The 14857-nt window shown below is 43.1% G+C and overlaps 1 protein-coding gene across 2 annotated transcripts in view; it reads right to left on the bottom strand.

Moving 5' to 3' along the window:
* The window catches only part of GHR (growth hormone receptor), a 297195-nt gene that overhangs the window by 153277 nt on the left and 129061 nt on the right, over positions 1 to 14857 (bottom strand). For both annotated transcript variants that reach the window (XM_040262428.1, XM_040262429.1), the window contains exon 2: positions 10030 to 10110. In XM_040262428.1, coding sequence (XP_040118362.1) covers positions 10030 to 10099 — 70 coding nt within the window. In that variant the 5' untranslated portion in view covers positions 10100 to 10110. The remainder of the gene's footprint in view (positions 1 to 10029; positions 10111 to 14857) is intronic.

Here is a 14857-nt window from a genome sequence, read left to right as displayed (position 1 = left end):
GCGAGTAGACAACAACTAAAAGATTAAAAAATACAATTTTTTTTTTCCTATTCAGGGATGAAGACTGTAGGGTTTTTATCAAAATGACTGACAATTTTGAGAATTTCATACTTTCAGATGAGCTCTCACTGGAAAACTGGAAAAACCTGATATGTCAGGGATGAGGCAGGGAAAAATGATCAGCTCTCCATGAGATGGCTCATCAGGGTCTTTCGTAATCAAAAGCTCAATGTTCAAAGGGTCAGAGACAACTTGGATCTGGAATCTGAAACCCTCATGACATCTCTCTGTCTGTCAATATTTGAGGCGATTTAATCAGGGAGGTGGGGCGCAGATAAAGGTGGTTCAGGGGTAGGTGCTGGGTGACTGGTCTGTTCAATGAAGGATGTTGGCCAGTGGCTGGTGTATGGGGTACAGAGTTCAGTCACCTTGGAAAAGATTGGCAAGACTTAGACATGGCATCAGATGCCCAGGCATTGGTGGGTTGGGCAAAGTTCTGACTCTAGAGGCATCTGAAGTACAGAACAAGAAAATGATTCTTCTGCCCACAAATCAGGCCTTTGTGTCAGGCACAGGGAGGCTTGGGGCTTTCTGGAGAACAGTTTCTACAGCTGCACAGCTATTTCCAGACACTTCCTACTGAAAAGGGGTCCAGATCCAGCCTCTGCCCTGGTGAGGGCTGGGCATAACAGAGCAATAGTGACAACTGTGGACAATGACTGGGGAAGTCCCAGGTCAAGATTTAGAAGCTGATTTCCTTAAAGAAAATGAAGATCAAAAAAAAGGAAAATGAAGATCTACTCCATGTCTCAGAATGCTACAGGATGGGGAAACAGGAGTGAACGAAACACTCTTCATGAATCTTTAGGTCTGCTAAGTTTTAACCTGTAACTATTGTAGAGTTTGCAGTGGTCATTTTGTAATCTTTTGAAAACAAATTGCATATATTTCAAGCTCAATCCAGAATGTGACACACAACTTAAAACACAGATAGTGTTTTAAGTCATTACGGTGAAGTCATGACAACTTCATTTAGAAGTGAAAAGTGAAAGTGTTAGTCACTCAGTCATGTCTGACTCTTTGCAACCCCATGGACTGTAGCCCACCAGGCTCTTTGGTTCCTGGAATTCTCCAGGTAAGAACACTGGAGTGGGTTGCCATTCCCTTTTCCAGGGGATCTTCCTGACCCAGTGATTGAACCCAGGTCTCCCACGTTACAGGCAGATTCTTTACCATCTGAGCCACCAGGGGAAGATACATTTAGAAGAGAGACAAGCAACAAATGTTATCTCTCCCACCCCCTGATCCTCTGCCACTGACTGCCCTTCTAGAAGCCCATCCCTCTGTCCTGTGTTTTGGTAAAGTTTCTAAAAACAATGAACAAGATGCTGAAACATTCCTTCTGTGTGGACACACTCCTCCATGCTCTAATCCCTGCAACCTTCCTGTGGAGATATAACACCGACACTGTAATTAGTTCAGGTTAAAGCCTAAAGCGTGAGTTGTTTCATATATAGAAACAGAGATTCCTGATAGATGTATCTGACAAAATATAGCAGATTCATTTTTGGACAGATTTGGGGAATACGGACCAGAGAAAACTCTGATTTCCAGCTGAGGTTTGAAGAAGCACTCCAGGCTCTGGGGCCTCCTGGTCTGCATGGTGCTGGCCAGACGGGGCACCATGGAATCCTCTCTGTATGACTGGCTGCCTCGGATTTCAGACAGTGTTTATGCCACACGTCATTGCCGCCTTGATGCTGCTAACTACAGACGAGGAAGGAGCTGTATTCTGGGTTTGAGGGATGACCCTGTTGACAGCATGTGAGAATTTCTTGAAGAGCCAAAATGGGACCACAGTGCCTGCTGCTTGGGAAAGCTGAGGGTGGTCCTTGGTCTGTGGCTGTTGGTGACTCTGCCTAATGACCAAGTTATAGATATACATGACTATGGATAAGTAGGCAGTTCCAAGGAGCAGGGGGTGGGCCCCAAAGATGTCTTTGTGGATGGCTCTGAAATGCCTAGAATTCTTTATCACAGAGTTTAAGGTTAAGGCTTTGAACTAAACCAACTCCGAGAAAGTAATGCAATAACTTAAAATCATGGTGAGAAGAAAACCAGCCCCCACAGGATCTTCCTAAGAGGGTTTCCTAGGGAAACCTGGGTGATGGAGAGACCTGGGCCCCTAGCTATGACAGGTGACATCAGCCAGAGAGAGGCTGGCCAGGCCAGTCCAAGCCAGTGTGGACTTCTGCACACTTAAACTTAGGTGAGCCTCTGCTCGAGGCAGGAAACCAGGTGTGTGGATGAACGGAAGCTGGTGGCCAGCATCATCAGCAAACACATTTTGTCCACCGCATTCCTGACCCCACATCACAGGAGCCCGAGTGTGGGCTACTGAACCAAAGTGGTTTGTCAACATTGTGCATAGAAGCTCTTGTCCTCTGATGTTGGCATCTAAAGAGGAAGACTGAACGTATAGTCCAACACTGGCGTGTGGGACCTGAACGTTCAAGGTTTAGACTACTCTTGGGTGGTCCCAGTCCTTTTAACACTAACTAGCTAGGGTACATAGAGAAGGCAATGGCACCCCACTCCAGTACCCTTGCCTGGAAAATCCCATGGATGGAGGAGCCTGGAAAGCTGCAGTCCATGGGGGTCACTGAGGGTCGAATACGACTGAGTGACTTCACTTTCACTTTCCTGCATTGGAGAAGGAAATGGCAACCCACTCCAGCATTCTTGCATGGAGAATCCCAGGGACGGGGGAGCCTGGTGGGCCTCCATCTATGGAGTCAGACACAACTGAAGTGACTTAGCAGCAGCAGCAGCGAGGGTACAAACCTCATCACTCACATGGCCAGCTGCTTCACAGGGGTGAGTCACGTAGCTACTGTGGAAGCCTCATCGACCTCCCAGCTTGTGCTCAGGGCATAGCAGTGCTGCCCTCGACTCATCCTGAGTGTATTTTATTGCATTCCATGAGACTCTAGGGGTGATCAAATATCTGGGGATATGTCAGGGTCTTGGAGTTGAGTCATGAATGTGCAGAGACAACATGGAGTCAGGAGCTCAGGCCTTTGTTCCTGCTGTGGACCCTCAGGGCTCAGTGGCCAAGCAATATCACAGACACACCACAGAGGGGGAGTAGACGGCTGTGGGACCCGGGCTGGGCACAGGCAGGAGGGGTGCTGGTTAATGGTACAACAGAAAGCTTGCTTAGATACTCTGCTGTCATCAGTCTCAGTGTTTCCCCCAACACAGAGCTGTGCCGTGCAAGTACCACTCCACTGCTTATAGGCTGAGCTGTACTCCAGGGCTTCACGCTGTGACAAGTGAGTCACTGCTGACGCTGGTAACATGAACTCAAGATGCAGAAACTTTGAAATGGATGGAGTAAGAAAGCTCTGCCAGTTCCCGAAGTCAAAAACCCACACGCAACTGGATTCCAAGTGCTCCTCAGCATCTGTCTGTAACCCATCTATCTGTTCTTTTTGATTACCACTGGCACCTTTGCACGGAGAAGGCGATGGCACCCCACTCCAGCACTCTTGCCTGGAAAATCCCATGGACAGAGGAGCCTGGTAGGCTGCAGTCCATGGGGTCACGAAGAGTCGGACACGACTGAGTGACTTCATTTTCACTTTTCATTTTCATGCATTGGAGAAGGAAATGGCAACCCACTCCAGTGTTCTTGCCTGGAGAATCCCAGGGATGGGGGAGCCTCATGGGCTGCCGTCTATGGGGTCGCACAGAGTCAGACACGACTGCAGTGACTTAGCAGCAGCAGCAGCAACTTTGCATCATCTCACCCTATTGCAACCACCTTCCCCTACACTCAGCTCTCTCCAATTCACTTTTAATCTACTACAGCCATTGCAACTTTCAATCTACTACTACAAACATTGTCACTGTTTCCAAAATGACAATCTAACAGTAGTATTACCCTGCTTAAAACTCTTTAGGGACTTTCCTGGTGGTTGAGTGGCTAAGACTCCATGTTCTCAACACAGGGGGTCTGGGTTCAATCCCTGGTGAGGGAACTAGATCCATGTGTTGTAACTAAGAGTTTGCATGCAGCATTTAAAGATACCGCATGCCACAGGAAGACTGAAAATCCCTAATGCCACAACTAATACCTGGCACAGTCAAGTAAAATCATATATATTTAAAAAATCTCTTTAATAACCTCAGAGGACCACAGTTAAGTTTACTTGTCTGGCTTCTATAGCCCATGAGCTCCTTAAAGGCAGATAGGTAAATTCAAATTTATATTCAATAAAAACTTGCTGAAAGACCTCATCACCCACAAAGGTCTCTGGATATTTCCATTGGCATCACCCAGGTAGACAAGACTGGAAGCTCCATCACCTGGCCTGCTGGGACCTGAACTCCAGTGGCTTAGCCATCTGTGATACACCAAGAGGACCAGGTGACATAGGGCTGCTGATGCCCACAGCACCAGAAGGGACTAAGACTTCTCGTCTCTTGAAGTAAAAACAGCAGGAATCTCATGCTCCCAGGCCTTCTCGCTAACTTCTAGGGTGAATTCAAGGAAAGCCTTGAACTACTCCTTCTGGAAAACACTTTTAACAGGCACACCTTTTACTGTTTACCAACTACAGCCATGACTCCAATACATGGGTGAAATACATCCTGCATGACCTGAAGCTCCCAGGGCTCTGTGGGGCTTTGCCTGCAAGCAGGCATGAAAGAGAAAGGTTTATTTATTTTTTTTTAAATAATGTTCTTGCCATTGGGTCATAATTTCCTATTGTTAGCAATTAGATGAGAGCTGTCTTTTCTTTCACAAAAGTGCTGTGTATGTTTGTATAAGTTTATGAAAAATGTCCAAAGATAGAAAACATTATTTGAGGGATCTTGGGTTCCTTTGGGACATGGCATCTTACTCCTAGTGTAAGTTATCTAATGGAATGATATTTAGAGTGATAAGATATTAACGATGTGCTTTGTCTGCAAACCATGCCCTACACACACACACACGTATATATGTATGTATATATATGTACACATATATATGTATGTTTTGGCCAAGTTGCACGATTTATGGGATTTTAGTTCCCCTACTAGGGATTGGCCACAGAAGTGAAAGTGCCTAATCCTAACCACTGAACCATCAGGGAATTCCCTATATATGCTATATATAAATTCTACACACACAGACATATATATATATACACACACACACACACACACACACACACACACACAATGCATCACCATGAACACTTTTACCTGGCCAGAATTTAAGAACTATGACTTGCTGGATATGGTATGCTGCTGCTGCTGCTGCTGCTGCTGCTGCTAAGTCGCTTCAGTAGAGTCCGACTCTGTGCAACCCCAGAGACGGCAGCCCACCAGGCTCCCCCACCCCTGGGATTCTCCAGGCAAGAATACTGGAGTGGGTTGCCATTTCCTTCTCCAATGCATGAAAGTGAAAAGTGAAAGTGAAGTTGCTCAGTCATGTCTGACTCCTAGCGACCCCATGGACTGCAGCCTACCAGGTTCCTCCGTCCATGGGATTTTCCAGGCAAGAGTACTGGAGTGGGGTGCCATTGCCTTCTCCAAATATGGTATAAGCCTCTCCAAATACTACCCATCTTCCTGGCCCAATAAGCCTTGCCTTTTCCATGAAGTTTTGCTATCTCTAGACCTTCCATAATTTATCTTGAATTCATCAACCTAAGTTTACATAGAAAGGGAATAATTACAAACACAGCATTCACATAGTGTACACTCTGACCAAATTAATTATACATCTTCCACAAAGGAAGTGCTGAGAAAACATGTTGGATGCTGTGTGTGTGAACTAGAACCACTCACTGCCTAGCACAGTGCCCTGCGTGCAGTGCAAACCCAGTGACCAGATGACTTGCACTCCACATCTGTTGCATATCTACACCTGAGCACTTCTTTTCTGTTGTTCCATCACTATACATGTTACTTCTGCAGCCATGCCTGCTCTTCTCAGCCTTTCAAATCTTAACCCAGTATTCTCATTTCTGCTGAAATAACACCAACATCCTCTGTGAAGTCTCCTTTACTTCACCACAGCTTGACATGGCTCTCCTCTCTTCAATCTTCTTAAAGACAGTAGTTCAGGCCACTTGTTTCCATATATAACCAACTCATACAGTCATTCTCTGTGGATATTCTTGATCTCTTAAGTCATGCTAAATTCCTTGAAGGAAGAATCACTATCTTCCTCATAGCCCTGAGTTCAATCTTTAAAAATGAGAAGCTCTGCTCCATACACTGAATTTGTTGAATTAAACTATTCTAGCCACCTTGATTTATTCTTTTTCAGAACATCTTGGTCATTTGCATTCATCACACACTCTCGACCTTAAAGCTGTAGTCTCTCATTAATACCTAAAGGTTCTTCACATCCCAGCTAGACTGAACTTCTTCAGGGCAGGGCTTGCCTGCTCTCACCTGAGGTTGCTGAGGTCAGCTAGGGACCAACAGAAAGAGTAGAGGTACAACAACATATAACAGGTGCTCCTCAGAAGCATGTTTGTATCCATAACATCTTTATGCATATTTCTCATTAAAATCATTATCACAGGAGCCGCAGTTTTAAGGCAACCAGTTGACAGTTCAACCCTGTGAAGCCCTCTGAAAATGGGGCACTGTTGCTCATTTCTGATTTTGGAATAAGAAATTCTCCCTGAGAACCCTCTTACATAGTTGGCGGGAATGTAAATTGGGGCAGCCACTATGGCACAGTATGGCACGTCTTCAAAACACTAACAATAGAAGGACCATGTGATCCATCAACTCCATTCCTGGGTATACATCTGGAAAAAATGAAACACTTATTTGAAAAGACACAGGCACCCTGATGTTCACAGCAGCGCTATTTACAATAGCCAAGACATGGAAGCAACCTAAGTATCTATCAACAAGTGGATAAAACAAGATGTATATAAGTGTTAATATATAATGGACTATTATTCAGCCATAAAAAAGAATGGAATTCTACCATTTGCAATAATGTGGATGGCCATGGAGGGTATTATGCTTACTGAAAAAAGTTAGAAAAAGACAAATACTCTATCATATCACTTATTTGTGAAATCTAAAGAATAAAACAAATAAATGTATATAGCAAAATAGAAACAGACTCACAGAGAGAACTAGTAGTGAATAGTAGAGAAAGTAGAGAGAAGAGGGGCAACATAGCAGTATGGGATTAAGAGGTAAAACTACTATATATCAAATAGATAAGCCACAAGAATACATTGCACAGTGGGAAATTATAGCTGTAATTTTACAATAACTTTAAATGGAATATAATCTATGAAAATACCAAGTGACTATGCTGTACCCATATTTTGATTTAAAAATTTAAATAAACTACATCCAGGAAAAAAAAGAAATTCTCCCTAAGAGGAGGTATACTGCCTTGAAAATCAGATATAAAGACTAATATTAACAGCTAATGGATCAGAGACCTATTAATATAACTTTTGTTACCTAAACATTATTGACTGGAGTATGTCAATATTCACTTACATAACACATCACTAGCACAGGCGTTAGTTCCTGCAAACCCCCCAGTCAATCATGTATTAAGGATGAAAGACAGAGAAAGCAGCTGTAGCTGATACATCAATACACTGTAGCCAAAGACAGAGAAAGCAGCTGTAGCTGATACACCAATACACTGTAGCCAATACAATGGTGGCACTGTTCAGCGCTTAGTTCTCATTAAATTTCCGATAGGCCAATTAGACTTAATGAAAAACTTCTCTCAGGGCCAGTATATTTTTAATTGCTCATCTGCCCAAGCAAGAAAAACCCTGCTCAAGGCTTCAGGTGCCAACCTTCCCTGGGCATGCAAGTCTGCCATCTTCTACCAGCCTCTGGGCAGCTCTTCTCTAGGTGACGCTTCCCAGATCGCTTGCTCAGCAGCACCGCCTCTTCCACTGACCAAACTAGATTCAGCGAATGGCTGGTGAAATAGAGAAACACCTTTTTTTCCCCCAAAGTCCTCTCTTACATTTTTAGTCTGCCTTATACAATGGGAGAGAAAATAAAGTGATCTGGGTACAATCCAGATCTCGCAGGGAAAAAAAAAAAAAACACGTGGCCCATGAAGGTCATCTGAGATTCAATTCATGTCATGTCAGGAGATCACTCTGGCTGAACCCATCAGATAAATGGGCAGAACTGCCAAGCACCACACACACACACACACACACACACTTGCTCATGTTCAAACATGCTCATCTGCATCTTCTTATATAAACATCATACCCTGTCCTTAACAATCCTCAGGCCATTTTAAGCTAAGAATTCTGGAGTAGCCACATATTCCAAAGGAATTTTGGTTAGCCTACTAAGAAAAAAGAGTAACAACTTTTTTTTTTCCCTTTGCTAAATTACTTGGTATGTGCAACTACTGTTAAACCGTAAGTACTGTGGAATATACAATTTGTATTTACTATAAACTATTGCATTTTCTTATTCTGTGCTCCCCACAAACAAAAAACTATCAAAAAGCAAAAAAAAAAAAAAAAAAGGGCAAACATAAAACCAACTAATTGTTTTGTTTCCTCCATGAAGTTAAAGGTTTACTAAAATGTCAAAGCAGTTGAAATATATGCTCTTTGCAGACTCTCTAGGTCAAAAATGTAATTTGAGTTCTAGTCTTTTAGCCAGGCATACATTTTCTTTAGAGTTCCTTTGCCATACTTTTCATTTCACAAGTCTTTTAAATTCCTCAAGCTTAGCCTTGTAGAGTGAAAGTCATCTTAATGAAGAAAGTAGAGATTAAACCACCATGACTTTGGAATGGCACAGGATCTCAGCTGTAAATCTTTGGCTCAGAACCAGGGTCTAAAACCAGCCATGGGAAAAGCTGCTGACATGGAGGCTGTGATTCCCTCCATGTTCGACTTGCATAATGTTGACATTATAACACCAGAGAGACCCCAAAATATTTCAAACAATTGTAACTTCTTTTCTATAAATATTTTAAAATTGTTTTAGGAGATAAAATAACATTTTACCCTTCTTGTTTTCTTAGTTACTCTGGTTGCCCTCTGCAGCTCACTACTAGGGATTTATTTTTGGCTCGAAGGTCAGGGAGGACATTTTAAGGCACTACTTCTGTGGCTAAACTGTGTTTTCCAACAGGAGTTGCCTGGGAAGTAAGGGAGCTGGCTGCTCTTAAAGCCACAAGTGACTGTAGAATCACAGAATAGGAGAAACATGATCCTTTCCTTTGTTGAAGCTCAGGCAAGAAAAAAAATCAAGTACTCAAGATGATATTTTAAAAAGTCTCCCACTTTGTTATCAGCATGGTTTTCTTTCAGGACAGAAAAATCCTTTTCATTCCCTTTCATTACTCGCCTATTCCAGTTATTACCGTTTGAGTCCTAAGTTTGACTATATGACAACTTTTCCAATAGGAAGAGAGTATAAAGAAGAAGGGAGAATTACAGAGATGGCCAAGGAAATTAGTGACATCTGAGCACATCATTCAATTACTTCAGCTGTTTCTTCCTTCTAACTTAGCCAAATGGTAACCATCCAGTGAGTGAGGGGTGAACTTTATTGGAAATCTGAAATTTCCACTCTCAGAGACTATGATTAAGAGGCCTTAAATCTGAGCTCTGGAAACAGGCTTTGGTAACCCTAGTCACAGATGAGCGGAGTGATCAGTTGGTGAATAACCCTTCAGTGCAATTTCAATCTTCCTCCCAGAGCCTGAGACCAAGAGACCTGGCATGCCTTCACCAGAAATGTCCTCAGCATGATTTGCAGCATTTATTTTTGATGAAGAAACAGCAGCTGTCAAAGCTGACTACTGTGTTCCTCCTAAAACATCCCCAGAGATGTCCTCCTAGTTTGCAATTTTAAACCTACCACAGGTTCTCTGTTTACCACTACTTAAAACTTACCTCTTTTAATTACCTCACCCAAAGAACTTAGATTTCACAAATAAAGTTCAGTGTGGTTTCAAAATACTGCAAATGGGAATGGAAAAGCAGAACTCACCTTCACTCCCAGAAAAAGCATCACTGGAGCCTGCCACTGCCAAGGTCAACAGCAGCTGCCAGAGATCCATACCTGTAGGACCTGCAATCATACAAAGGAAAATAAAATTAAGCTGAGCAATTAAAAACAGACCATGTTCATCAAAAATTGTTTAAATACTGGCTGAATCAGGAATGAGTTGACACGCACATCAGCTCTAGAAGGAATCTTCCTAAGTCTTTCACTGCCCTACAGTCTCACGTTGCCACACTTTTCATGAGAACACACACCAGGGTGTAATACATTCTACTTCCAGTGGGTGCTCGCCTTGAGAAAGGACATGGACACTAGATTTCCACATTCTTGCCAACAGCCATAGAATGACCTCACAACAAACGACCCCCACACGTTGTTTTCATGACAGCGCCAGCATGGTTCACTTTAATTTGACCTGGAAATAGGAACTCCTCAGCTGTATCGCTAAGCAAGGGACCTTGGGCTGGACAGGCCAAAAAAGGAAAAACAAAACAACCCACTTCAGGCATAGTAAAACTTCTCCAAGGTGTCTCCCAGTGAAAAGAGCTCAATTAACACTCAAAACACTGTGCTAATGAGCCATAGGAAGGAGGCTTAAACTGGAAGGCTGCAGAGAGAAGGTGGGAAGTGGAAGGGAAAAAAACACCAGTGCTTCCTAGGTGGCCTCCCCTGGGACACCTGGTGTCCTTGTGGGTTTTAGTTGCAGAAGGGATGAGGTCTCTGAAAAGCCCAGGAATGTGAGCACCTCAGATTCTACGAAGGGTCAGTTTGCGGGCTAGCCATTTGGAATCCCAAGCTTGGCCACACCTTGGACCCTTCAGTGTGATGAATGGGGGAACAGGTCAACATGCCTCAGCCAGCACACACTTTACCTGGAGGAAATGAAGCTTCTTTGTAATAAATAATCCAGATGTCCACCTCCTTGATCTCTAAAGAACAAGTTTAGGCTGGCTTAAAATGAACTCGGCAGACTGCCCTTTGGAGAGCTGTTGCTACATCTGACGACTAATGCCAACTACTTTAAATCTTAGCTGCAATATTTCCATAAAATTATAGTTCTTTGCAAGTTATTCAGGCAGATCTGATCATCATACTGGGAGCTCCATCAGTGTCTTTATTGGATTTATTTTTATTACGTTCTTGACAACAACAGAATAGTCCTATTACCCCTAATCAAACTGAAATGATGAACACGGATGATTGTTTTCATGGGTAATGGGAGGCTTTGAGCCAGGTAACGGCTGTGTAATTCTGAATAGGTATTAAACATCTGATGCGCTACATTTTCATTTCTAGACAGTGGATGATGCAACATTTTAAAAATTCTGTATCATTTTTTTATGTTCTTAAAAAATTCTAAGAAAACATCTCTAGGTGAACAGAATCTCTCTCGTGTTCCCACATGCATGAAAACAGCTCTCATACAGTGCCCCAAGGGTCATTCAGAGGATTGAGTGTGACATTATAGAGGAATACAGTTTACCAACAGTGAGAGTTCACACTAATGTGAGTTGGGGTGATTATAACACCCGTGTTTTAAATTCTTAACCTGGAAGGCTCTGAGCTAATGACTTTGCGTCATCCACATCTACTTTCACTGAGCCTCTCTCCCAAGATCCTTTACTCCTAGATGAAGAGGCCATTATATTCATAATTTGAGGTCTCCAGCAGAAATGTTAGTTTGGCCAAGAAGTTCATTCAGGTTTTCCCATAATATCTTATGCTGCTGCTAAGTCGCTTCGGTCGTGTCCGACTCTGTGCGACCCCACAGACGGCAGCCCACCAGGCTCCCCCGTCCCCGGGATTCTCCAGGCAAGAACACTGGAGTGGGTTGCCATTTCCTTCTCCAGTGCATTAAAGTGAAAAGTGAAAGTGAAGTCGCTCAGTCGTGCCCGACTCTTCACGATCCTATGGACTGCAGCCCACCAGGCTCCTCCATCCATGGGATTTTCCAGGCAAGCGTACTGGAGTGGGGTGCCATTTATGGGAATATATAAATAGGCTTATGGGAATACACAAAGAGGCTAAACACAAACATGTTATAGGTTGAAAATGTTACCCTCTTGATAGCTGGGTACTTCCTTTCAAATTTTATTTCAAAAGTCTTTTTTTAAGGAAGAAAAGCTTTGGGGAACTGGACTCTGTACCCAGTGCTAGGCTCACTCACCGTGCCTTACCACACTGTGTCAGGTAAAGAAGCCTCCCCTGGCACTTGCTCTCTTGACGTCGGGTCCTAACAGTGAATCCCATTCTGAGGCAGCACTGTACACCCCGCGACTGAACAAGGATATGAACAGGTTTGCATTTCTCAGAAGGATGCTTCCCTGGTTTGGAAGTCACCTCTCCACACTTCTCAAAGAGTCTTGTCAGATGCTAGAGACAAGTGAATTTTGCTTCAAATGAAATGTAGTTGGCCTCCACCCATCCCCAAAACTTTTGAAAGCTGCTGCCTACAAATGAACTTCACTTCCCCCAAGTAAGGAACTGATGATCACAATTCCTTTAGGAGCTAAATCCATCTCCAACAGGCCACATTCTATCTCACGAAACAAATTGGAATCCACAAAGCAAAATGAATGAGAAACCTGTTGGCACACTCGCACAGCAGAAAAGGAGGTTATTTAGAATAGCCATCCTCCCACATAAAGGAGTTCACTGCCATAGAGAGCAGAGCATAGGGACCCCTCAACTCTAGGGCTCTAACAAGGGGTGGGAGCAGAGAAGAAGATAAAGCAATGTGGCTGGATTCCAGGAAGGGCTAAGGGTTTCCTTAGAGATTAATGCTCCCCTTCCACTGTTGCTGGCTCAGTGAGGATGACTGCAAAAGTGGTCCCCTTGTGCTCTCCCCTCCTTCGCAGTCCCCTAGTGAACTCTCTCTAATGCCTTCACATGAACAGAGTGTTAGTTGGCCTGGGATGATTCAACTGTAAGCGTCCCCCTTCAACCGTGCAGAGCTCTGCACGGCAGCTTCTAGATGAGAGGATTCTCTTTCATTAGGTCCTGGAGGAGATAAAATGTCACTGGCAGAGGAGAGAGTGCCAAAACACAAAGTTTGGTACTTTAATCTATCAGTGATGTGCCAGATGTGAGCAGGAGTAAATCCTTTATTTCCCTTTCCTAATATAATAATCTAACTAGAGGCAGGCCTTGTTCAGAGGCATCTATTAAACTGTACCTTCATCTATAGGGTTTTTGAAGTTTGCAGTATTTTCCTAGGGAAAACCCTTCTCTACATTTTTAATGATATTTATGCATTCTTTGGCTATAGCCACAAGGCATGATTTTCACTGGGGTGGGGGAAGAAGGAGCTGATATTCCTGCATCAGGGAACTCACACCATTTATTTGGAGCTCAATGCGCCTGAGGCATTTTGCCTGTTCCCCCTTCCTCGAGGGAGACCCAGTTGAAAAGCCCTGTGATACAGCTGGCATGAGTTTTAATTCTGTAAACTGCCTAGCAAAGGAGGCCTCCAAATCACAGTGCGGCCAATGATATAGTTTTGTTCCTTGGCTATGAAACAGTCCATAAACACACAAGAAGAGACGGAGATTAAATACAATATTTTTTCCCAATATGTTATAACCAGCTCCAGGCAAAGGAAGCCATTGGTTCAACTCTCTTTCACTTAAAATTAGCAAGTATTTGTTGAATCACCAGTACCTGCTAGCATTATTCAAGGCACAATGGAAAATATAAAAGCAATCAAAATCATTGAGAAATCACTATTGGATTTCAGAGATATCCACACAGAAATGATGAGCAGCAGGTCAATTTAAAGTGAAGATAAGACTACTTTGCAAAGAATCCCCATGTCATCTTTATTAAAAGTAACAGTAACCACAATGAGGTACCACTTCACACCAGTCAGAATGTCTGCGATCCAAAAATCTGCAAGCAATAAATGCTGGAGAGGGTGTGGAGAGAAGGGAACCCTCCTACACTGTTGGTGGGAATGCAAACTAGTACAGCCACTATGGAGAACAGTGTGGAGATTCCTTAAAAAATTGCAAATAGAACTACCTTATGACCCAGCAATCCCACTGCTGGGCATACACACTGAGGAAACCAGAATTGAAAGAGACACATGTACCCCAATGTTCATTGCAGCATTGTTTATAATAGCCAGGACATGGAAACAACCTAGATGTCCATCAGCAGATGAATGGATAAGAAAGCTGTGGTACATATACACAATGGAGTATTACTCAGCCGTTAAAAAGAATACATTTGAATCAGTTCTGATGAGATGGATGAAACCGGAGCCAATTATACAGAGTGAAGTAAGCCAGAAAGAAAAACACCAATACAGTATACTAACACATATATATGGAATTTAGAAAGATGGCAATGATGACCCTGTATGCAGGACAGCAAAAAAGACACAGATGTGTATAACGGACTTTTGGACTCAGTGGGAGAGGGAGAGGATGAGATGACTTGGGAGAATGGTATTGAAACATGTATAATATCATGTAAGAATCGAATTGCCAGTCTATGTCCGATGCAGGATATGGCACGCTTGGGGCTGGTACGCGGGGATGACCCAGAGAGATGTTGTGGGGAGGGGGGTGGGAGGGGGGTTCAGGTTTGGGAACGCATGTACACCCGTGGTGGATTCATGTCAATGTATGGCAAAACCAATACAGAATTGTAAAGTAAAATAAAAAATAAATAAATAAAAAATAAATAAATAAATTTTAAAAAAATAAAAGAAAATAAAAGTAACAGTAAAAAAGCTATAAAGCCATACAGGAAAAAATGTCCTCATATCTGGTTAGTAATTTACCAGAGATATAATGAACCACTATCCAAA

The sequence above is a fragment of the Oryx dammah genome, unplaced genomic scaffold (genome assembly GCF_014754425.2).
Source record: "Oryx dammah isolate SB20612 unplaced genomic scaffold, SCBI_Odam_1.1 HiC_scaffold_20, whole genome shotgun sequence".
Taxonomy (NCBI): Eukaryota; Metazoa; Chordata; class Mammalia; order Artiodactyla; family Bovidae; genus Oryx; species Oryx dammah.
Note: the sequence above shows the minus strand (reverse complement) of the source record. Positions and strands in the feature narration are given on the sequence as shown.